Source organism: Cervus canadensis, chromosome 16 (assembly GCF_019320065.1).
Source record: "Cervus canadensis isolate Bull #8, Minnesota chromosome 16, ASM1932006v1, whole genome shotgun sequence".
Lineage (NCBI taxonomy): Eukaryota > Metazoa > Chordata > Mammalia > Artiodactyla > Cervidae > Cervus > Cervus canadensis.
In genome coordinates, this window is record NC_057401.1 from 54,988,683 (window position 1) to 55,011,566 (window position 22,884).

The 22,884-nt window shown below is 48.8% G+C and overlaps 1 protein-coding gene and 1 long non-coding RNA gene across 2 annotated transcripts in view; one reads left to right on the forward strand and one right to left on the reverse strand.

The window, feature by feature from the left end:
• The window catches only part of ANKH (ANKH inorganic pyrophosphate transport regulator), a 160,868-nt gene extending 144,798 nt beyond the window's left edge, over positions 1-16,070 (forward strand). The window contains exons 9-12 of the mRNA XM_043489077.1: positions 10,451-10,580; positions 12,765-12,888; positions 13,545-13,644; positions 14,028-16,070. Of these exons, the coding sequence (XP_043345012.1) occupies positions 10,451-10,580; positions 12,765-12,888; positions 13,545-13,644; positions 14,028-14,141 (468 nt within the window). The 3' untranslated portion in view covers positions 14,142-16,070. The remainder of the gene's footprint in view (positions 1-10,450; positions 10,581-12,764; positions 12,889-13,544; positions 13,645-14,027) is intronic.
• Positions 1,880-10,504, reverse strand: LOC122454527. The gene is made up of 3 exons (XR_006273429.1): positions 10,422-10,504; positions 3,072-3,354; positions 1,880-1,983 (listed from the first exon to the last, which is right to left on the reverse strand). It is a non-coding gene; the product is annotated as an uncharacterized LOC122454527 (long non-coding RNA).
• Positions 16,071-22,884: the final 6,814 nt, after the last annotated feature.

Here is a 22,884-nt window from a genome sequence, read left to right on the forward strand (position 1 = left end):
CGCCAACAAGGACGGCCTGTTTGCGGCTTTGTTTCTGCTGGCCGCCCCACCCCCGTGCCCCGAGACTGCTTTCTCATTGTTCAGATTATCCAGGAGAAGAGAAGGACCTCTTGTGGATGGGGGCGGGGTGGGGTAAGGACGAAAAGGACCGAAGGTGCTGAAGTGAAGACTTTCTCATTTGGTGCCCCTCTCAGTCTCTGGGTACTGGGTGCCATTGGCCAGCTGAGCACCTTCAGACACCCCAGAAACATGGGGGAGCAAGGCTTCTGAGTCCCCACGGCCAGGGTCGAACTCCTGGCCCCACTCAACAATACCACGATCCTAGGGTTGGGCTAAGGGTTGAATGACATCATTGGAAAAGAGCCTGATGTTGGGAAGGATTGAAGGTGAAAGGAGAAGGGGGCAGCAGAGGATGAGATGGTGGAATAGCATCACTGACTCAACGGATATGAATTTGAGCAAATGTGGGACATAGTGGAGGACAGAAGAGCCTGGCGTGCTGCAGTTCACGGGGTCACAAACAGTCAGACATGACTTAGTGACTGAACAACATCAAAGGAAAGCTCTTGGCATACAGTAAATTGCTGATAAGAGTAAGTGCTTTTCCCCTGAACTCCACCTCTGCCCACCTTCACGCTTCTCTCCAAAACTTCAGTAGTCCAGCGTTCACTTTTTAAGTCATCATTAGTTGGAGATTTGAGGGATCAGTTAGCCTGTTTGGGGGAGACAAAAAGTTGAGACTTGTCCCCAAATCTCTATCTTGTAATAGAATGACAGTACAAATCCACACGTGCATTCTTTTCTTAACATTTATTTTATTGATGTATAGTTGATTTACAGTTAGTTCAGTCACTCAGTCATGTCCGACTCTTTGCGACTCCATGGACTGCAGCACACCAGGCCTCCCTGTCCATCACCAACTCCCGGAGTCTACCCAAACTCATGTCCGTCGAGTCAGTGATGCCATCCAACCATTTCATCCTCTGTCATCCCCTTCTCCTCCTGCCTTCAGTCTTTCCCAGCATCAGGGTCTTTTCCAATGAGTCAGCTCTTCACATCAGGTGGTCAAAGTATTGGAGTAGAGCAATTCAGTCATTATATATATATATATTTATGTATGTATGTATATATATACACACACACACATTTTCACATTCTTTTCCATTGTGGTTTATCACAGGATATTGAATGTAGTTCCTTGTGCTATACAGTAGTAGGACCCTGTAGTTTATTCATTTTATATATAATAGTTCGCATCTGCTAATCCCAAACTCCCAATCCATCCCTTCTCCACCCCTCCTCCCCCTTGGCACCCACAGGTCGGTTCTTTACGTCTGTGAGTCTGTTTCTGTTTCCTAGATCAGTTCATTTGTGTCATGGTTTAGATTCCACATATAAATGATATCATGTGGTATTTGTCTTTCTCCTTCTGACTTACTTCACTTACTATATGGAGAAGGGAATGGCAATGCACTCCAGTATTCTTCCCCGGAGAATTCCATGGACAGAGGAATCTGGCGGGCTACAGTCCATGGGGTCACAAAGAGTCGGACACGACTGAGCGGCTGCACTTTCTTTCTTTCTTTTCGTTTAGCATGATAACTTCTAGGCCCATCCATGTTGCTGCAAATGGCATCCTTCTTATGGCTGAGTAGTATTCTAATATATATACACACCACAGCTTCTTTATGCATTCATCTGTTCATGGACATTCAGGTTGTCTCCATGTCTTGGCTGTTGTAAACAGTGCTGCCATGAACATAGGGATGCATGTATCTTTTCAAATTATAGTTTTGTCCAGATATGTGCTCAGGAGTGGAATCGCAGGATCATATGCAACTCTAGTGTTTTGAGGAACATCCATACTGTTCTCCATAGTCTTTGTCATAGTTTACATTCCCACAAACAGTCCACAGTGCATTTTTAAAATAATTAGCAGATGAACAAGCATATTGGGTTGTTATAAAGAGGTTCCAATAGAAACTGTGGTAAAAAAAAAAAACACCTCACATATAACTTAGCACTGAACTTAGCCCCTGCTTAAGTTCAGTACTGCACCTGTCACTGCCATCCGTCCCCAGAACTCTGCATCTTGGGAAAGTGAAACTCTCTACCCGTTAAACAATAATTCTCCATCCCCTCATCCCCACTCCCAGCCTCTAGCAAGCTCCAATTTGACTGTTAACAGTCAAAAAAGTAAAGGCTCAGCATAAGCTAAGGTTGGAACTCTCTAGACATTCTTCAAATCGTGTAAGGGAAGAACATTCTGCAGAGATGGGATGGGCACAAGTGAACAACCAGAGCTCCATCTGCGGGCTTGGTGCAGGGCGCCCCCTGCTGTTTGAAGCATATTGTTTCTTTCCACCAACTCCTACCAATCAGTTCTTTCCTGGTGGCTCAGATGGTAGAGAATCTGCCTGCAGTGCAGGAGACCGGGGTTCAGTCCCTGGGCTGGGAAGATCCCCTGGAGAAGAGAATGGCTACCCGCTCCAGTATTCTTGCCTGGAGAATTCCATGGACAGAGGAGCCTGGCGGGCTACACACCATACATGGGGTCACAAAGAGTCAGACATGACTGAGCAACTAACACTTACCAAGTGTTAGTTAGTGTTACCAAGAATTTTAATCATCTTATATCTGAAAGGTGCACCAACTGCTCTTATGTGTATATGGCAGTTTCACTAAGTCTAAATGATGACAGATGATTTCATTTTCATACTCTTAAATAGATTTTTTAAATCTGAAAATGTATTTTTATCAGAAATGTGCTGTAACCATTGATGGTTGCATCAGCCCCCCTGTGAGAAAGTATTCCAGGTAGATGTATAATAATAACTGTAGCTATCAACTAGCCACACCGAGAATATTAGGGAGTACACAAACACTTTCTAAAAAGCCTTGCCATGCTCTCCGGCTTAACCGAAAACCAAGCTCTGTTTCTCTCAGTAATAGATGTGGTTTACTCCATCTGTTTCAGTTTACTAAAATTTTTATTGGCCTGACCTGACATTAAAAGTCCCCCTTTATATGTAGCTCCTCACTGTACCCTGTTGTAATACTCACGGTCCTACCTCGTGCACTGAAGTATTTTTTTCCATCACCTGCTCCAATGATGCCCCTTTGTCTCCATGCCCACGTGACTGTTCACCGTTTCAGAGGCTGGGTCAGTGGTCCATTGAGTCAGTGATGCCATCCAACCATCTCATCCTCTGGCATCCCCTTCTCCTCCTGCCTTCAATCTTTCCCAGGATCAGGGTCTTTTCCAATGAGTTGTCTCTTCGCATCAAGTGGCCAAAGGATTGGAGCGTCAGCTTCAGCATCCGTCCTTCCAATGAGTCTTCCGGGTTGGAGAGCCTGTCAAAGTAACAATCCAATCATATCACTCTTCCAATCCACAATGTCCCAAGGCTCCCAGAGTCACAACCATGACCTACAAAACCCTTCAGAAACGCCCCCACCCCACCCTCCACCCCCATGAGGACAGACAACACGAAGTGCAGCTGAGAGTCAGAAGGCCCGATGGCATTCCTCTGGCCTCCGTCAGCTCTCTCTGAGAACAGGCCAGACAGGCGTGTGGGTATCCGACAGTGTCCAGCCTTGTTTTGCCCTCCACCCCCATCCCCAAGTAAATCAAATCAGACATTAGAGGCACTTCCGAGACCCTCGCTGTAAACGTTGAGCCGTCAGCCACCTCTGAAAGGTGCTCCTCCCTCGGAAGTAAGACTGCTCCCGTCCCTGTCAGCAGCGCGGATGAAAAGTGAAGGGAAAGTGTTAGTTGCTTAGGTGTGTCTGACTCTTTGCGGCCGCGTGGACTGTGTAGTCCACCAGGCTCCTCTGTCCATGGGATTTTCCAGGCAAGAATGCTGGAGTGGATCTTCTCCAGCAGGTCTTCCTGACCCAAGGATCAAACCTGGGTCTCCCGCACTGCGGGCAGATTCTTCACTGTCTGATCCACCAGGGAAGCCCTGATTGACTTAATCTGTAAAGACAGTAAGAGGGTTCTCTTTTATTCTAAAATATTTTCTGAACCAGAAAAAGAAGACACGGTTTTTGTGGAAAATGAAAAAGCACAAAGAGGAAAATAAAATCGATGCTAAGCTCAACACCCGCCGATGACCCCACAATGAGCGCTATATTGTGGTCCCAGGAAGCCTTTTACGATGATGACAGCTAAGATCGATCACCTACGCTGTGCTTGGCACTGATGGGAGCATTTTGTACAGATCTCGGGCCCCTCAGCCTGGGCCACAGACATGCTGTAATCTGGTCATCCGAGGTGCACTAAGGAGCTGGCGCCAGAGTGTAAATCAACTTTTTTATCTAGCGCACAATCCTGAGCCAGGCCTGTAACCACCACCTTGCATGTGGCATTGTTGAGAGTTAACCACTGGTTTACCCAGTGGAGACTTAAACCTAATTAAACATAAGTTGAACCCTTCTTTCTCAGTAAAACCTCCAAATAAAACTGATGCCCAGGGCGGACTATTTTAATTCAAAACAGCTGCAGTGTAGTTCACTTCTTCTAACTGCAGGGCATCAGAATGTCTGACAGTGCTAATCCTGATTACCTAGGGTAATGGAGACAGCTTTGTGAGTTCCTCAAAAGCATGGCCAACAGCTTCTGGAAATTAAGTGAAAACCTGAGTCCTTGGTAGTGCTCTTTCATGGAAAGGAGTCCTCTCTGGACGTGTGGGAACGGATGTCCCAACATGCTGGGTTTGGTTGTTCTCTGAGTTCAAATGCTGATGGAGACCATTAGCTTCTTCGAATTCCAATCCCGAGTTCTTGGAAAGGAGACTCAGTCCAAGGGTGGTCAGGGACTGACTCCAGATGAGGAAGATCTTGAGAGAGATGCCCCTTGTGTGATTCCAGTCATGTTGAGTCAGAGTGTAGCATCTTAGGCCCAGAAGTGTTATTTCTGTCGGGGCTTCCTTCACTCTTCCTGCACACTCTCACCTATTTGGGAACCTAGCTCTGCTGTGCTTAGTCGCTCGGTCATGTCCAACTCTTTGTGACCCCATGGACTGTAGCCCGCCAGGTTCCTCTGTCCATGGGATTCTCCAGGCAAGAATACTGGAGTGAGCTGCACTGCCCCCTTCCAGGGGATCTTCCCAACCCAGGGATCGAACCCAGGTCTCCCGCATTGCAGGCGGACTCTTTACCATCTGAGCCACCAGGATAGCCCAAGAATACTGAAGTGGGTAGCCTATCCCTTCTCCAGGGGATCTTCTTGACTTGGAGATCGAACCTGGGTCTCTTGGGTCTCCTGCATTGCCAGGCAGGTTCTTTACCACTAGCACCACCTGGGAAGACCAGGTGGACTGGCAGAGAATTGCCTAGAATTATTTTAGACTTACAGAAGCCTTGTGAAGATAGCACAGACCCTTCACCCCACACTTGGTCTTACACTGCTATGGTACATTTGTCACAACTAAGGAACCAACCCTTGTACATTATAATCAACTAAACCACACAGTTTATTCAGGCTTCCCAGGTGGCCAAGTGGTAAAGAATCTGCCTGTCAATGCATGAGACAGGGGTTCAACCCCTGGGTCAGGAAGAGCCCCTGAAGAAGGAATGGGGTATTCCAGTATTCTTGCCTGGAAAACTTCCCTGGACAGAGGAGCCTGGTGGGCTACTGTCCAAAAGATGGCAGAGAGTCGGACAAGGCTGAGCATGCATGCATGCCAGTTTATTCAGATTTCACAAGCTTTTTCTTCACGTCCTTTGTCTGTTCTAGGATCCTATCCATGTTACCATGTCTCCTTACCCTTGTCTGGTCTGTGAGAGTTCCTCAGACTTGGCTGGTCTTTGTGGCCTTGTTAGTTTCAAGGACTGCTGGTTAGGTCCTCAATTTGGGTTTGTCCGGGGTTTTTCTCATGGTTAGACTGGGCTTATAGGCTTTCCAGGGGAAAACCACAGAGGTAAATGGCCATTCTCATCCCATCTTATCAGGAGAGCATGCTATCAATGTGACTTGTCACTGATGATGTAATTTTGACGGCCAAGACCATATTTGCCAGGTTTTCTCCCTGTCCTCTTTCTAGAGGGAAGTTACAGTCATCAGCTCACACTTCAGAAGTGGGGTGATATGCCCCACCTCCCTGAGAGGAGAGTGAAAGTGAAGTCGCTCAGTCATGGCCGACCCTTTGCGACTCCATGGACTGTAGCCTATCAGGCTCCTCTGTCCATGGAATTTTCCAGGCAAGAGTACTGGAGTGGGTTGCCATTCCCTTCTCCAGGGGATCTTTCTGACCTAGGGATTGAACCCAGGTCTCCCACATTGCAGGCAGACGCTTTACCGTCTGAGCCACCAGGGAAGTAGCTCCATACATTACTTGGAATTCTGTGCTAGAGATCTGTCCCTATTTGTTTACTTAATTTGTTACTATTTGGCTGCGCTGGGTGTTAGTTGTGGTGCTTGGGATCTTTATTGGATCACGTGGGATCTTTCGTTGTGGTTCATGTGCTTAGCTGCTCCGAGGCATATGGGATCTTAGTTCCCAGACCAGGGATCAAACCCATGTTCCCTGCTGGATTCTTAACCACTGGACCACCAGGTAAGTCCCCCCATTTGTTTACTTATATCAGTATAGTTCTTCGTTGTTGTTTAGTCGCTAACTCATGTCCGACTCTGTGCAACCCCGTGGACTGTAGCCCACCAGGCTCCTCTGTCCATGGGATTTCCCAGACAAGAATACTGGAGTGGGTTGCCATTTCCTTCTCCAGGGGATCTTCCCAACCCAGGAATTGAACCTGCATCTCCAGCACTGGCAGGCGGATTCTTTACCACTGTGGCCCCAGGAAAGTTGTATCTGTATATGAGTGTTTATCGTGTGTTGTGGTCACAACTCCATCATTTTTAGTTGTTCTGACACCTCCAGCTTTGCTATTGGGATCTCTCTCTTCTGGGTTCCTGTATTTCAAGCTGATCATCTTGTACATTTCCCACCCTAGTCCTAGAATAAGTTGTTTCTCCAAGGAGCCCTGGTTCTTTTTATTAGAGAATAAACAGAAAAACCAAGATCTGGGCATGGAGTGGGTTGTTCTGTTTTGCTGGCTGCTTCCTAATGAGATAATGTTGACTGCAAACTCAGCAGCAGAAAACCTAACCCTGCAGCGACTCCAAGAAACAAATCGTCTTCACTGTCAGCAGTTTATTAGGTTTGTGTTCTGGTTTGGAAAAGTCAATGTCATTAGGCTCTGCAAATATTTGAAGAACACAGCATGTTCTGGTCAACTCAGAGGGCATAAGCTAAGTTGAAACTACTCTAGTGAATGCATCAGAAAGACACTTTTCCTGAAATAGTCTTTGTTAGGTTACCTTCTAGAGTTTCCTGTTCTCTCAAACAGACTGGTTAAATCTCATCTGATTACAATGCTAGGGCTCAGTACATTTCTTGGAAAATTTTGACCTGCAAATAGGTGTTGCAGCTTGTAACCAACACTATACCTAATTCTGAGTTGCATGTATTCCTTTCTGGGCAAAAGACTGGAACCAGTCTTTTTTTTTTTTTTTTTAAGAAGCAAGCTGGAAGGCAAGGAGCATTTTCACAATGGAAGCATGGGTCAGATTGGCGAAGGCTAAGAGTCAAATTGAGAGACTTGAGGGAGATAAGGAAAGGAAGCATTGATCCATGTGGTATTTCTTCTCTTTAAACCTGTGATTGCTGAGGCCCAGATCAGACTGAGAGTATTCAGTTACTTTGCTCTAGAACGGCAACCCACTCCAGTAATCTGGCCTGGAAAATTCTACAGACAGGGGAGCCTGGTGGGCTACAGTCCATGGTGTCATAAAGAGTCGGACACGACTGAGCGACTAAACAGAAAGATCCAACCTAGGCTGGAGGTGCATGGGGCTGAAAACTCTGAAGAAGCATCTGGATGGCACATGGCCTTGATAGGGGCTTGTAGGGTGTGCTTGGCACAGACGGGTACCACGTGGAGAAGAGAGGGGCTTACTGGTACCAAGTTAAACCACACTGTGAATTTTAGAAATGATGTATCAATAAATGCAATGGAACTTTTATTCTATCTTGTATTTTTCAACATCTGGGGAAATATTCCATTTGATTTTCAAGGTTGATGGACGTACTATCATTTAATCCTATTGCCTGATGCTAGTACTTCCACTGCATATTTGACAAGAAGGGAAAAATACCTCCTTAGGTCTAACAACAAGCCTCCCTCCTGAGAAGCTCTATTAGAGATCCATCAAGCCTTACTGCTTTGCTCTCAAGGGACCAGAACTAGAGTCACCTGCTCAGGGTACTTATGGCAGTGTCTCCGGTCATATGGATGCACTCAGTATCTTGAGGCCTGAGGTTGGACTTCCTCCTCCAGGGCAGCGGAAAGCCTCCAGGTGGACATTATCGGTGCCGAGAAGCTGGTGGGAGGAACTAACCTTGGTCGCAGGTGCTCGCTCACACCTTCCTTCTGACATGCAGTTCCCCCCTTCTATTTCCTCAGCTTGTTGTCATTTAAAAGCCACTTTACAGTGATTTTGCAAGGCACAGAGAGACTGCATTATCTCATATTCAAATAATCATTGGTTACAAACTAAGTAAAGCCTGCCTATGACTTTCCTGGAAGTTTAAATTTTTTTTTAGCAGAATGCAGCCTAGAGAGCTCACTCCAGCCAGTGAGGAAAGCCCGGATAGCTTATCCTCCATAAGTCCTGATCAAGTCCAGAGTTGGGTGATATTCACTTAGCACTTAATGCTTTATAGCTGTGGGAAATATTTGGAAGGAGGGACGATCTAGCTACCAGTCAAGAATAGGAGCTGAGTCCCAGCGCTGTGCTCAGTGTGGTTATGAAGGTGTCCTGTGAAATTGCCACCACACCTCGGCTGTAGGCATGAATGCCTAACTGGTAACCAGCTTTGCAGTGGGAAAAGATGGCAGGGCCACTTGTCCAGGCCACTCAGTAATAAAGCCTCTGAGCTCTGAGTTGTTAGATCTAAGGAGGTATTTTTCCCTTCTTGTCAAATATGCAGTGGAAGTACTGGCATCAAGCAATAGGATTAAATGACAGTATGTCCGTCATCCTTGAAAATCAAATGGAATATTTTCGCAGATGTTGAAAAATACAAGATAGAATAAAAGTTCCATTGCATTTATAAAAGTGAAACATGTTTATAATAGATCCACCAAGGTGCTTTTTTATGAATTTCAACATGACATGGTAATAAAGTGAAGTCGCTCAGTCGTGTCCGACTCTTCGCGACCCCGTGGACTGTAGCCCACCAGGCTCCTCTATCCATGGGATTCTCCAGGCAAGAACACTGGAGTGGGTTGCCATTTCCTTCTCCATGGTAATAGGACCAGTCTAATTCCACGAAACTTAATTTACCCAAAGCCTGATCGTTATTATGGGCTTCCCAGGTGGTGCCAGTGGAAAGGAACACACCTGCCAATGCAGGAGACGTGGTTCGATCCCTGGGTCAGGAAGATGCCCCGGAGGAGGAAATGGCAGCCCACTCCAGTATTCTTGCCTGGAAAATTCCACGGACAGAGGAGCCCATATTCTAAAACTTCAGAGCTCTATTTCTGTTGTTGTATCGTGTCCAACACTTCGCAACCCCATGGACTATGGCCCGCCAAGGCGCCTCTGTCCAGGCGATTTCCCAGCAAGAATACTGGAGTGGGTTGCCATTTCCTTCTCCAGGGGATCTTCCTGACCCAGGGATCTAACTCGAGTCTCTTGTATCTCCTGCATTGGCAGGCAGATTCTTCACTGCTGAGCCACCAGCGAAAGACTGCAATTCACTTTATAATGTATTCACGTTCATCTTAGAGAAGAATCACTTGCATCTTAAGAAAAGCAGAGAAGTATTTTATGAAATTGGCATTTAACTTGGCCAAGTGTTAGACAAATTGGCATTTGTCTAACACTCTCTTCCAAAGTTATATCGTTACATTTTTAAATTCAGTTTTTCTATCGATTATACCTACCTAAAGCTTAAAAAGTTAGTCCCCTAGGGGCTGGCCCCCAGTAGTGGTTTTTCTCCCAGCCTGCCCCACCCCTTCTCCTACTCCCAGATCTGATTCAGTGGAGTTCTGCATGCATGCAGATACTTTCAGATCACTTTTTATTATTTGGTTAAAGTTGTAAAAATTATGTTAATACACATGTTCACCCTGAACTGAGTTGTCCAGCAGCCTATGTAAACTTTCCACATTGGTGTGGCTACGTGCTCAGATGCCTGCCTCCCACCTGGGTGCCCCTGCCAGGCTCCCTGTGGGGCAGGTGTGATGAATGGGCCAGGGTCTTACCTGTGTCAGGTAAGAAGAGAGCAAGGCAGTGGCACTTGAGGACCCATGTGCCAGCCCCCCGGTTGGGCACGTTCACTTTCCTAGCTCCTCAGGAACCATGTAATACCTGTCACATTTCACTCCTTTACACCTTTTTCTAATAATACCTTGCTTCCTGTCCTTTTTCCCCTGGCAGCTCTGTTTTGTGATGTTCTGGACTCCCAACGTTTCCGAGAAGATTCTGATAGACATCATCGGCGTGGACTTTGCCTTTGCAGAACTCTGCGTTGTTCCCTTGCGTATCTTCTCCTTCTTCCCCGTTCCAGGTAAAGGAAAACAGAATGAAAGAAAAATTCCTAATCACTCTCACACCTAATTCAGTTTTCTTTCTTTAGAAACATTACCAGTTCTGTGCCAAGCAAATTAAATGTATACACTGTTAAGTTTCACAGTGGATTAAAAAGATGCAAGGATATTATCCAGCAGGTCGAAAGTTTGAGAAGCGAGTCGAACAGGCATAATTTGTTTCTTAAAGGACAGTGGTTGCAGACTCAGTAGAAAGAACATGAAGGGACAGCATGAGTCGTTTCAGGGGCAGTGGAACCATTCCCTGTCTTCACTGTGGCGACTGGTGACACAAATCTATGCACCTGTTGAGATTCTAAAAGGACTGCTGGAGAAAAGAATCCAGGGGCAAAGCTGTGGTCAGAAATGGGCCGTGGGGCCAGTCGACACCGGGGCTGATAGCTCACCTGCCATCCTGAGCTGTTCCCAAGTCAGACCAGGAACTGCCCCTGCTCCTAGATGTCAAGCATTCCTGGCGGCTGCCTGGGGTGTTGCCTGGTCTTTGGGGTTGGGGCGGGACACTGAGGGACCCGAGGGTTGGCACCACCTGGAGATCAAGGCAGGAGCTGTTGACTGGACTCCCCAGTCTGGAACTGAGGAGGGGCTGGAGGTCCCTAGGAGCTAGGACTGGGGTAGGACTCTGAATCTCCTCTTCACGCCCCTTCCTCATCTGTCAAACCAAGGGCTTGAAGACAGCCGACTCCACCTATCTTTGCAACCTGCTGGCTTTGGGCCCATCAGGTTAGCATCCTGCCTGTGCAGCCAAACCCAAGTGAGCGCCTGGACCTCAAAATTCAACTCTTCCACCAGGAGCTGGAGGAGCACGACGTCAGACTGCAAATTCTTCCTCCAAACTGGACACGAGCGTTTACCCCAGGAGTGAGCGCTTCCTCCCCCTCCATAGGTCTGTGCCTCCTGCTGCCCCTCCCTGGGATAAAGGACCAGACCTCCTCTTTCCTCAAACCCTGCCCAGTTTCAGATTAAACCTAAAGGTCTGCCAAGGTCCGTCTAGTCAAAGCTATGGTTTTTCCAGTAGTCCTGTATGGATGTGAGAGTTGGTTCACAAAGAAAGCTGAGCACTGAAGAACTGATGCTTTTGAACTGTGGTGTTGGAGAAGACTCTTGAGAGTCCGTTGGACTGCAAGGAGAACAAACCAGTCCATCCTAAAGGAAATCAGTCCTGAATATTCATTGAAAGGACTGATGCTGAAGCTGAAATTCCAATACTTTAGCCCCCTGATGCGAAGAACTGACTCATTGAAAAAGACCTTGATGCTGGGAAAGAAGGCAGGAGAAGGGGACAACAGAGGATGAGATGGTTGGATGGCATCACCGACTCAATGGACATGAGTCGAGTAAACTGTGGACATGAGTTTGAGTAAACTCCGGTAGTTGGTGATGGACACTGGCCTGGCGTGCTGCAATCCATGGGGTCGCAGAGTCGGACACGACTGAGCAACTGAACTGAAATGTCCACCAAGATCAGCCGGTGGTCACTGACACACCCTCCGTGGAGCCCCTCCTGGGCGCTAGGGCCGGTGCCCTGCCTGGCTCCCGAAGCTCACAGATCAGGCTGGGGAGATGGGGTACGGGGAACCCGCTGTGAGGTCTTTGTGAGGCGTGGACAGATGGAGCCGACCTGAGCCGGCAGTCTGGAGGCTGGGAAAGAAACCCGGAAGTGAGCCGGGCCTCCTTCGCCCCGCCCCTTCTTCGCCCCGCCCACATGCGCTGGGAAACCCGGCGACCAGTCCAGCTTCCCCGCTCGGGAATCAAACTGGACCACCGTCAAGTCGCCGCTCTTCTCTTGAGTTTTCCGAGACAGGCGTTATGGGAGCTTGAGGCTGGGTGGGGATGAGGCGGTGGGAGCACCACCCCTCCATCCCCCAACCCCGGCCCAGGGGTGGTGATCACAGTGGGAAAAGGACACTTAAAGACCTATGCTGCGCCCGGAGCAGGGTCGGGGGCTGGAGGGTAGGTTGGGTGGGGGCGGGGGGCGGGGCTCCTCCAAACCCAGAGGATCAGGAACCCGGCAGGAAGGTGGGCCCAGGGCGGCAGCCGCAGGGCCTGGGTCCCACCCCGCCGCTCCGGGGACCCGGGATGTGCTGCCGCGGTTGGGCTCGGGGGGTGGGGGGACATTGCTGACCAGTCCTTGGCTCTCCCTCCAGTCACCGTGAGGGCCCATCTGACCGGGTGGCTGATGACCCTGAAAAAGACCTTCGTCCTGGCGCCCAGCTCCGTGCTGCGGATCATTGTTCTCATCACCAGCCTCGTGGTCCTGCCCTACCTGGGGTACGTGTGAAGGGGGGGCGGGGGGGCGGGGGGAGCTATGGGATCCTGCTCTCACCGAGGCACTCTGTCCAGAAGATCAAATCAGCTTTTTTTCATGGGAAATCCCCAAGCATGTCTCGAGTTAGAAATGCTGAGTGATGCCTTGTTTCTCTGCCAGGGAGACCAGGTTAGAGGCCGTTGAGATCCATTCTAGAAAAGCACTTTCGGGGGTCAGGCCCACCCACACACGGTCAGCACTGAGCATCCACTGTGGTGTGGCGGTCAGGGGCAAGGTGAAAAAGGCAAGGGAGCGAGCGAGGGTGTTGCCCTTGTTCTCAGGGATCCCCACTCTCCTGGGACCCCGTCTATTGGGAAACTGCACTCCACAGGGAGGAGGGGCGGGATGCTGCAGGCGCACGGGGCGGGCGGGGAGACGTGCCCCTCCCGCAGCAGATGCTGAGCTGAGACCTGGAGCAGGAGTGGGAGTCTCAGAGCCCGGAGGGGGGTCCCAGGGCGCTCTCCCACCCAGATGGAATATTTATTAGGTGCACCGCTAACAGGCGGATCTCGAAGGCAATCGTCCGACCCATCTGTCGCCTACACCTTTTCTGGGTGTTGGTTCTCTGTGCTTCCGCGGGGCTCTAACAGACAGATGCCCTTTGCGTTCTCGTTCCCAGGGTACACGGAGCCACCCTGGGCGTGGGCTCCCTCCTCGCGGGGTTTGTGGGAGAATCCACCATGGTCGCCATAGCAGCATGCTACGTCTATCGGAAACAGGTGAGAGGGCGACAGAACCGCACCCCGGCCTGGCTCGCCCCTGGTGTAGGAGGCTGCCCGTGGCCATGACGAGGAAGAGAGGGGAGGGCATCGGGAGGTGGCGTCCTCGGGCAGTGCCAGGTCTCCACAGATGATGGGAGGGGAGATGGGAGACAGGAAGCCCCCCACCCCCGCCGGTGCCTCACTAACCCAGGCACACAGCCAAGTCCCGAGTCAGCCCGCTGAAAGGAGCACCCGCGGACCTAAAACTGCAGGCTTGACGAGGTCGCCCCCAACCATAAACAAAATCCAAGTCCATGGAGAGGGGTCCCCTGAGACCTCTGCCACGCTGTGTCCCCCCCGCCCCAGCCCCAGCCCCCGCTGATGCGTCTTCTCTGGTCTAGAAAAAGAAGATGGAGAACGAGTCGGCCGCCGAGGGGGAGGACTCGGCGATGACGGACATACCTCCGGCGGAGGAGGGCACGGACATCGTGGAGATGCGGGAGGAGCAGGAATGAGGCCGCCCCCCACCCCCCGACCCCCGGGCGGGCGCCGCAGGGACAGCCCAGGTGATGCCCCAGCGCCGCCATCTGCTCCTCCCCGACGTGTTTTCTTCCTTTTTTTTTTTTTTTTTGGTTTCCTGTTTGGGTAACAAAAGAGGCCTTGATCTAAAGGTTTCACGGACACTCTGGCATACCGGGTGTGCCCATGCTGATGAGGGGACCTGTGGAACGGTCTCACCACTGCTTTGTGGAAACAAAACAACTGACTTCATGCCCCCGCTTCGTGAAAACCCCAAAGACATAGCCGCCTTGTAGTCGCCCCCCACCCCCCCAACCCGTCCTCGGACAATCTCCACTTGGAACCAAAGGACCGCGGCTGTGCCGTCCAGCGCCCCCTCAGCCACCACCGCCTGGCAGGCCGCAGGCTCACCCTGTCCCCTCGCATCGCTCAAGAATCACCAGGTGACCCCTCGGCTTTCTTTGATTGGCTTCCCGGTCACGTGGCTGTGCCAAGGGCTGTGGCCCAGAGGCCTCCCACCGTGGCGTCCTGAAACCGCCTGCCACACCCGGGCTGAGGGCGGGGTCCGGCTGCTGCCCGAGGTGGCCGTCCGCGCTGAGGAATGGATGTGCAAACGCGCTGGACCGATGGACGGCCGGAAATAATCTCCGGCGGGAAGGTTAGAGGTGCCCCGGGAGCAGCACACCCACAACACGCCAACGACAGCATTCACCTGGCCGCTTCGTGGACCTGCGTGTGCGCTCGCTGTCACACCAGCCGTGTACATACGAGAGCTGCCTTGTCAAAGTTGTCCCAAAGCCTGTCCCCCCATCACCGCGTCCCTGGGCATGAGTTTCCCCGAAGGCTTGTTTTTCACTCACCTTTCCTGAAGATGGCACTAAAGCGAGGGAGAAGGAGCATTCTAACTTTACATTTTAGTCTTTATAAAGTGAACTGAAGCTTTAAATCATAATCTAGCATTCTAATGCCAGGTTGCTATGTCGTCGCTTTGGAAGTAGATTTATGACCTGGTTCTGCCATTGTTAGTCCTAACCCTGGGGTACAGGTAATTCCAAGTGTTCTTCTGTACTCGCCTCTCACGTCACATGAGACAGCAAGACATTTTATAAACAACAGCAAAGTCACTATGTGATATTCCCTGAAATGACACATTTGAAATCCATTCAGTGCAGTATATTTTTCTAAGTTTTGGAAAGCGGGTTTTTTCTTTAAAAAATTATGGACACGGTTCACTTAATTCTTGATTTAGTCAAAATTCCTAGACGGAAAGAACCTAAACACAAAAATATTTTAAAGATATAAATATATACTGTATATGTTATGTAATTTATTTTAGGCTATAATACATTTCCTATTTTCGCATTTTCAATAAAACGTCTCTAATACAATACGGTGATTGCCTGTGTGCTCAACATACCTGCAGTGGAAACGTGTTGTATCGATGAACAGTATGTCTTGTTTGCAGTGGTTTTACACTCTGTCATTTGTATACAAATGTAAGGGTCGGTCAGTGACAAGAGAACTATTTTTCATTATGAGTAACAGGGGTGTAAATGGGTCAGCTGATGTAGACCGTAGTGGGAATAGAAATATACGCTCACAAGGCAAAGAAGAAAAAGTCAAGCCTTTTGCGTTTATTGCTTTCAGTGCCATGTAATCATATCATTCCTCATAGAAAAAAAGAATGTAAGGGCTCAGAGTCAGCCATGAACATTCACAGGGTTCGTTCACACGTCTGGACACCCGGTGACCACTGGGGGACAAATTCTCATGGGCTTCCTCTGAGTGGTTTTTCCGCTTAGAATTAAGACGCATCACTTTGGGGTGGTTGCAGGGGGCAGATCTGAGAAGATGGGGGGGGAAATCTAATTGTATCGGCTTTTTTAAAATACGTGACTAGAAAATTAAACGGCAGTATTTTTTAACATGTGTGACTAGTATTTCATGCTTGTGGGGTTGGAACCTAAAGAGTACCTTGAAAAAGCAATCCGTTCCCTCCAGATCGGGGCAGACCAGCTAGAGTCTTCATTATGCAGCTAGAACACGGCATTAACAACAGGAGACGTCTTCGGTGATAAGGAAGGACGGACTGTGGTATTTTGTTAGTGTTTCAGAAAACACAGGAAGGACGCCCAGACCCAGGCCACAACGACAGGGCAACAGTTGTACAAATCTTTCTCCTGAGGTGCACGGCCCTTCCTCCATTTGCTTGGGCTGCTTAAGTCATTCACGTCACAGCTTGGGCTCCCAAGCACACACCTTAGCTCATAAAGCAAAACCTACCACCAGCAGGTTCTTCTGCAGCTGTTCTAACCAAGACAGGCAGGAGAGGAATGGGGATGAGTCTCCTTCCCACATTTCAGGGGGACGGTGGGGCACCCCTTTGACTTGGCTCCCCCAAAGAAACATTCCCCCCCACACAGGTTTCTTTTCTCATGCACGTGACTCAGCTGACAGGGGGCGCCCTACCTGGAGAGTCTCAGGTCAAGGATCATGAAAAGACCAGAAGTGGCTTTCTCAGTGGGGGACCCATGCCTGTAGACACACAGCTGCTTTTATTTAGATGCTAAGAAGTGAGCACGGACCACTCACAGTGGTCTCCCCATCTTGAAGGCCTTCTCTGGGCCAGCTCGGGTCAAGAGCAGCTGGTCATGTGGCCTCTGCTTTCTGGGGGGGCACCACTGAGGTCATTCTCAAGGCATCTCGGTGGACTCCAAGCGGGACCTCAGCATCCCAGGTGTCGATGAAACACTAAGATCTGAGCCAGGAGGAAGCCGTCCGGGCTTGCTCCAGGAAAGTCAGGACGGGGCGGGACCTGCCAGCCACCACTCAGCTTAGGGCTCCCCGAGAGGTCTGCACACCCGGTTTGCACGATGGCTGGGGCCCCTCGCCTGCTTGGCACTCTAATGTGGGCACGAAGGCCGCCGGTTTACGTCACCGTGTTTAAAAGCCAGGGGGTGCCCATTCAACGCCTGCCTCGGCTGCTCTTGTTCCAGAGTCCATCTTCTCGATTTTGCATGTATGTTTTGTTTTGCTTTTTTTTTTTTTTTTTTAATTTTAGCTCTAGCAGGTGATTTGGCTCTGGCAATGTCCAGAGACAGCCAATTACTCTCAGAAATTTTCAGCGTTGGTTTAAAATACATCAAGTGGGACCATGTAAACATGGCTACAGTAGACTTTATCACTCCCTGAGTTCTCCCAATATATAACCACAGGAGGCCTACGAGGAGATAGGCCCAGGGGGTCCACTCTGGTCCAGCTCTACAGAGTAGTCCAGGGCACTTCCCAGCCAAGGGCCAGCTCTGTGGTCCTCCCGGCAGCCTTGTCTGGTCTCTCTTGGGGTTAGGATAATTACTGCATGTCCCTAACATCAGAAAAGTTATTCAATGACACCTTAGAGCAAGAAGTGTAAAACTTAATGGCTTCCTACCCTCCTGACTCATCCTCCTCATTTGGGGGTCTTTTGGAAGGAAGGGGTAGGGGGAGATGCACATTTTTATACCCTTAATTCCCAGAAACACATCTGTTTAAACACTCAACAGTTCTCTGACTGGATTCTTTTTCTTACTTCAAACTGAAGTGGGAGAGAGACTGAGCAAGTATTTATATTGTTGTATCAAATGACATTACCTTGAAAAATATTTTCTTATATTTAAACATTTTTTTCTCCATCTGTAACTCTCTATGCAGACCAGTGCCTAAGACAGCATGAACTGGTATGTACCAATTACCCAGGTTTCTGGCCTCTTTGCAGGTCCATGCATGCTCAGGCACTTCAGTCATCCCGACTCTGCAACCCTATGAACTGTAGCCCGCCTGGCTCCTCTGTCCATGGGATTCTCCAGGCAAGAATACTGAAATAGATTGCCATGTCCTCCTCCAGGGCATTTTCCTGACCCAGGGATCGAACCCATGTCTCTTATGTTTTCTGAGCCATTGGGGACGCCCCTTTGCAAGTGAGCTGACCTCTAAACTTAGGATGAAGTTTTCATCAATCAAAGCAATGCACGGTCCAGGAAAGGGGCTGTCATGTTCTAAGTTCTAAATCTTTTTTTTTTTTTTTTAAGAATATAACCAAAATTGCTAGAAGCAAGGCTTTATAGCTCGTGGCGATTTGTAAGTGTTGAGATGTCTGGGTTCACGTGTAGCCCATCCCTAAAAGTAGGCTCCTGCCTGCCCCTTCTGAGACACGCACCCCCAAGCACGGCCCCCACTCGGCTCTTTCATAAAAAGCACTTGAACAGTAGGAAAGCATGTTTTTGAGCAACGTGTGTGGTGAACATTCAGGATGCTCCTCAGGGGGGTTATCTGGGGTCTCTATTTCTGTCCTTTGAAGCAGCAAAACATCACATGACTCATCAGCTGATCTAACCACACATGAAACAGGATGTCGAGAAAAAATCAAAGAAAAATACACGAAAAGACCCTTCTGCCCTTTTAAAGGGTAAATGTCTAAAATTAACTACCTAAATGTGCACAGTAATAAACATGTAATTACATAATCAGAATAGCCCACACCCCACTCCGAAGTCAGAAAACATGTAGTGAATTACAGTTTGCTGTCTGATCTCACAAGGGAAGAGGAGATGGTGAGATCTCATTTGGACACTTCACTTTCTCCTCCAGACAGGAGGCTATTAAGGTTGTCATCATCTCTCGTACTCTGAGCAAAGAAGAGCACCAAAGATGCGTGTCCGAAGTCTATTTTTTTTCAAATCATCTTCATCCAGTACAAGGGGTTCCAGAAGAATATTTTTTTTCTGCTTCTTTGCAATCAAGCAGGGTCTCTGAAAGACTGTATGAGATCCATGCACTTTTATAAATGGCTGTCAGCTACCCACAGCTTCAGCTCATGTTTCTGTTTGGGGCCTCTTTTTAAATTAGGAGATTAACCTAAAGTGCACTTTACTAGCAAGATGTGGCATCAGCGTCTGCAATCTGTGTATGTAAAACAGAAACTCACAAGAGCCAGAATGCCTTTCTCTCTCCAGGATACATGGTTTCCTTAGGTTAAAGAAGGGGGAGATGGGGAGAAACCTGCTAAAAATGCTTTTACCGTGAACCGTCTGGCTTCATGGAAATTCACTGATGTATGGAGATCGGTCGTTACTATAAGATTTAGAGGCAGATGTGCATCAGCCATGGACTAGGGACAGGAAATTGTGCCTTAGGGGTGGAAAACACTATGCCCAGGTGGACTCTGGTTCCCTGAAGTTGTGGGGCCATGAATGTGGGGGACCCACGGTTTGGATGAACTGGATACTGAAGAAGTTCAAGCCACTCTGCTGGAACCCAGAGTTCACATCAACTCTAGCCTACCAGCACCTGCCGCATGGACCAGTCACCAGGAAGCAGGCCACACCCCCAGGGGCACCACATTCGCAAGGCTTGCGGGCAAATACAGTTGAGTCAGGGCTATATTTGGCTTGTTTAGTGATGTATTCGGAAGGCAAGTATCTAAAGCTAGAACAACCAAGAAACCAGTCATACAGCTTCAGCAACCTTGACAGAGCCACAAATGGGGTTCTGTTCAATACTGACAAGCCTGTGCTTGTTCATTTAAGGAGACCTTCCAAATCACATCACTCACCCCTCTCCAGCCACATGTTGGTCACCCGGATAATGAGAGGCTCAGGCCGCTCTTGCTAAGGTTCCTTCCTGGTCTAACAGTCTGTGTCGGATCTGTGGTGGAGACCATGGTACAGGGTCCTGCAATGGAAAAATACAATTACCTCTTTCTTTGTTTCAGATCCGAACATTAGCAGCAATCCAGAATTTTTTTTAATGAAACCAAATGTACTAGGAGTCATTTTTCTAAATATGGCTGTCAGTTTATAGGCTTTTCAGTTTTTTATCAAAACTGGGGATTTAATTTAAACTGTTGAAACCAATCACATTAAAATATTTGCGCAGCTTTGATTAAAACTGATTGTAGAGGTCAGTGTAAAATATATGTTGCATTTAAACAAGTGCTGTGTATGTATTAAATAGATGTCAGTTTTTGCATTGTTAAGAGAGTTTATATGTGCTTTTCTTGGGGGAGGGGTACTTTTTTGGGAGAGATCTGTGCACATATACTGTCAAATAGCTTTCAAATAATTTTTACTTCAAGTAAAACTTAAACGGTCGGCATATGATTGAGATTGCTTTCAGTTTCTTGATTTTCTTAATCTGACCATTAGTCTGTTTACATACCCCAGAGTATGTGGTTTCCTAATCCTGACTACAATTTCCCTTTTTTGCCAAACGTACAGGAGATATTCAAATTTCACCCTTTGCCTTGGTAGCTGAAACCTCTGCCCACTGGGATATTTCCCCAAACTCTATGTCTTATTTAAATATGACCTATTTCTTCAAATTTTAATCTGTATTAAAATGAATTTTTACTTCCCATCATGGCATTAATATTGAAAGCTCTTCTCTGAGGCCTGGCTTCTCCCCACCCCTTCTAGAACGGGGATACCAGATGGCCGGGCTTTAGGAACAGAAGGTGAAAACCCTTCCTGCCCACATCTAAGGAATCCTGCTCTTAGCAGTCTTTATGTGTAAAGCAATTCTCTTCTTTCAACCCTAACGTCTTAACCTCAAAGAATGAAGGCTCTCGTATTTTTAACCTATGAAAGATTATATAGAGTACGAGTTTTTGCTTTAAATATGTATTTATTTATTTGTCTGCACTGGGTCTTAGCTGTGGCATGTGGGCTCTTCAGTGGAGGCCTGAGGGAAGATCTAGTTCCCTGGCCAGGGATTGAACCCTGGATCCCCTGCACTGGGAGCACGGAGCCTCAGCCACTGGACCGCCAGGGAAGTCCCGAGAATGCTTTGTTAGCTGCCTGGAATCAGCAAGAATGCCAGCCTGCTACCAACTTGCTTGAGATCACGTATTTTCACTGTTTCATCACTTCTTTGAGTTAGATCCCAGATCTCACTGTGACCTCTAGCACGCTTCCCCACAACCGCCTCTAATGTGACCCGAAGTCTAAGAGGTCATGCTTTTTTCCACCCACACACGGGATGCAGCGTGGCTTCCTGCCTGGCTGTGATGTCAGGGTGTGGAGCCGTGCTGGCCTAAGCACTGTCAGTTTTCCCCACGGGGAGCAGTCCTACCACAAGGGACAAATCTGTCCCTTCTCATTCTTTCTCCCGATGCCCCAGGTGAATCACACTGTCATTCTCCCAGAAACCTACTCCACAGTCCCCCCATCTCCTGCCAGGGGGATCCCCCTAACCCCGATCAGTTTCCCTCCTAGTTTCTCGCACAGTCATTCCTCTCCCTGCATCTTCTTTAGTCCCACTGGCTCAGCTCAGGGACTCTTGTCACCTAAGGAAACTGTTTCCCTTCTCCAGGCTCACGAGTCCCCCTGGGCAATGATGTAAACGACACTTCCCAGAGTTCTGCAGTGCAAACCTGTACAACCATTCCCAGCAGCCTGCCCACGCCTGCCTCCCCTGCCCACCTCACATGGCAGAGGACCTCCAGTGTCCACGCTGTTGTTTAGTCGCTCAGTCGTGTCCAACTCTTTGCGACCCCATGGACTGTATGTAGCCCACCAGGTTCTTTTGTCCATGGGATTTCCCAGGCAACAGTACTGGAGTGGCTGCCATTTCCTCCTCCATGGGATCTTCCCAACCCAGGGATTGAACCTGCATCTCCTGCATTGGCAGACAGGTTCTTTACCACTGAGCCAGCAGCGACGTCCTTCTAGTGTCCCTACTTGTCTTCATTACATTCTGCCCCCAACAAGCTCCAGGTTTCTGCCTGGACAATGCAAGCCAGTAAATACCATGCTCATTTCACAGTTCACTACACTGGTCTTTGCACAAAAGGAACAAAAGAAATGAGGAGCCAAGAGTCCTAGTTCTATCTCTGCTGCTTATCAGCTGTGAACCAGGCAAGTTCCTGGGTGACTCTGGATCGGCCTCTTCTGCCCTACTGACAGAACGAGATCTTCTCTAGTTCTCATCCGCTGTGACATCAGGATTTGCAGAGCCGTCAGCGGTGGCACATGAAGACGAGGGTGCACGTCTGCTGAGCTTCCAAACAGTTTGGAAGTGCCCAAGCCAAGAAATCTATGAAAGTCAGGCCAGCCGCTTTCAAAAAAGAAAAACTACTAGAGCTTGATAGAACAAAACAAAGACTAATCTTAGGTTTGTGTGTGCTAAGTCGCTTCAGTCGCATCCGACTCCTTGTGACCCTATGGACGCTACGGCTCCTCGGTCCATGGGATTCTCCAGGCAAGAACACTGGAGTGGGTTGCCATGCCCTCCTCCAGGGGATCTTCCTGACCTAGAGATCAAACCTGTGTCTTTTAGGCCTCCTGCTTTGACCAGTGGGTCCTTTATCACTAGAGCCAAGTGGGAAGCCCATTTCAGGTTCAGAACCATTGAATTCAAAGACCAAAAAATAGAATGAACAAATAAAACAGTTCTCATCTAACTTCACATTATACTACATATTAAAATGCTTTTCATTTGCTTCACGTACCAGGCTCTCTTGCTTTAAAGGTCAATGGCTGACGAGAGCTGGCTGTGGTCAGCTCCGGTCTCCCCCAGTCCTGGGGCCCTGTCAGGACAGATGCTCCCAGGTTCATGGGTGATGGAGTCAAAAAGCAATTTCTGCCCAATGCCTGGCAATGCCACGTCCTAGCTCAGCTCTATACTTCTGCCTCTCCCCCAGTGCAGCCACTGAGCAGACGTCAACTGCCTTCTTCACTCTCCACCTGTTTCTTCAAAGCTACC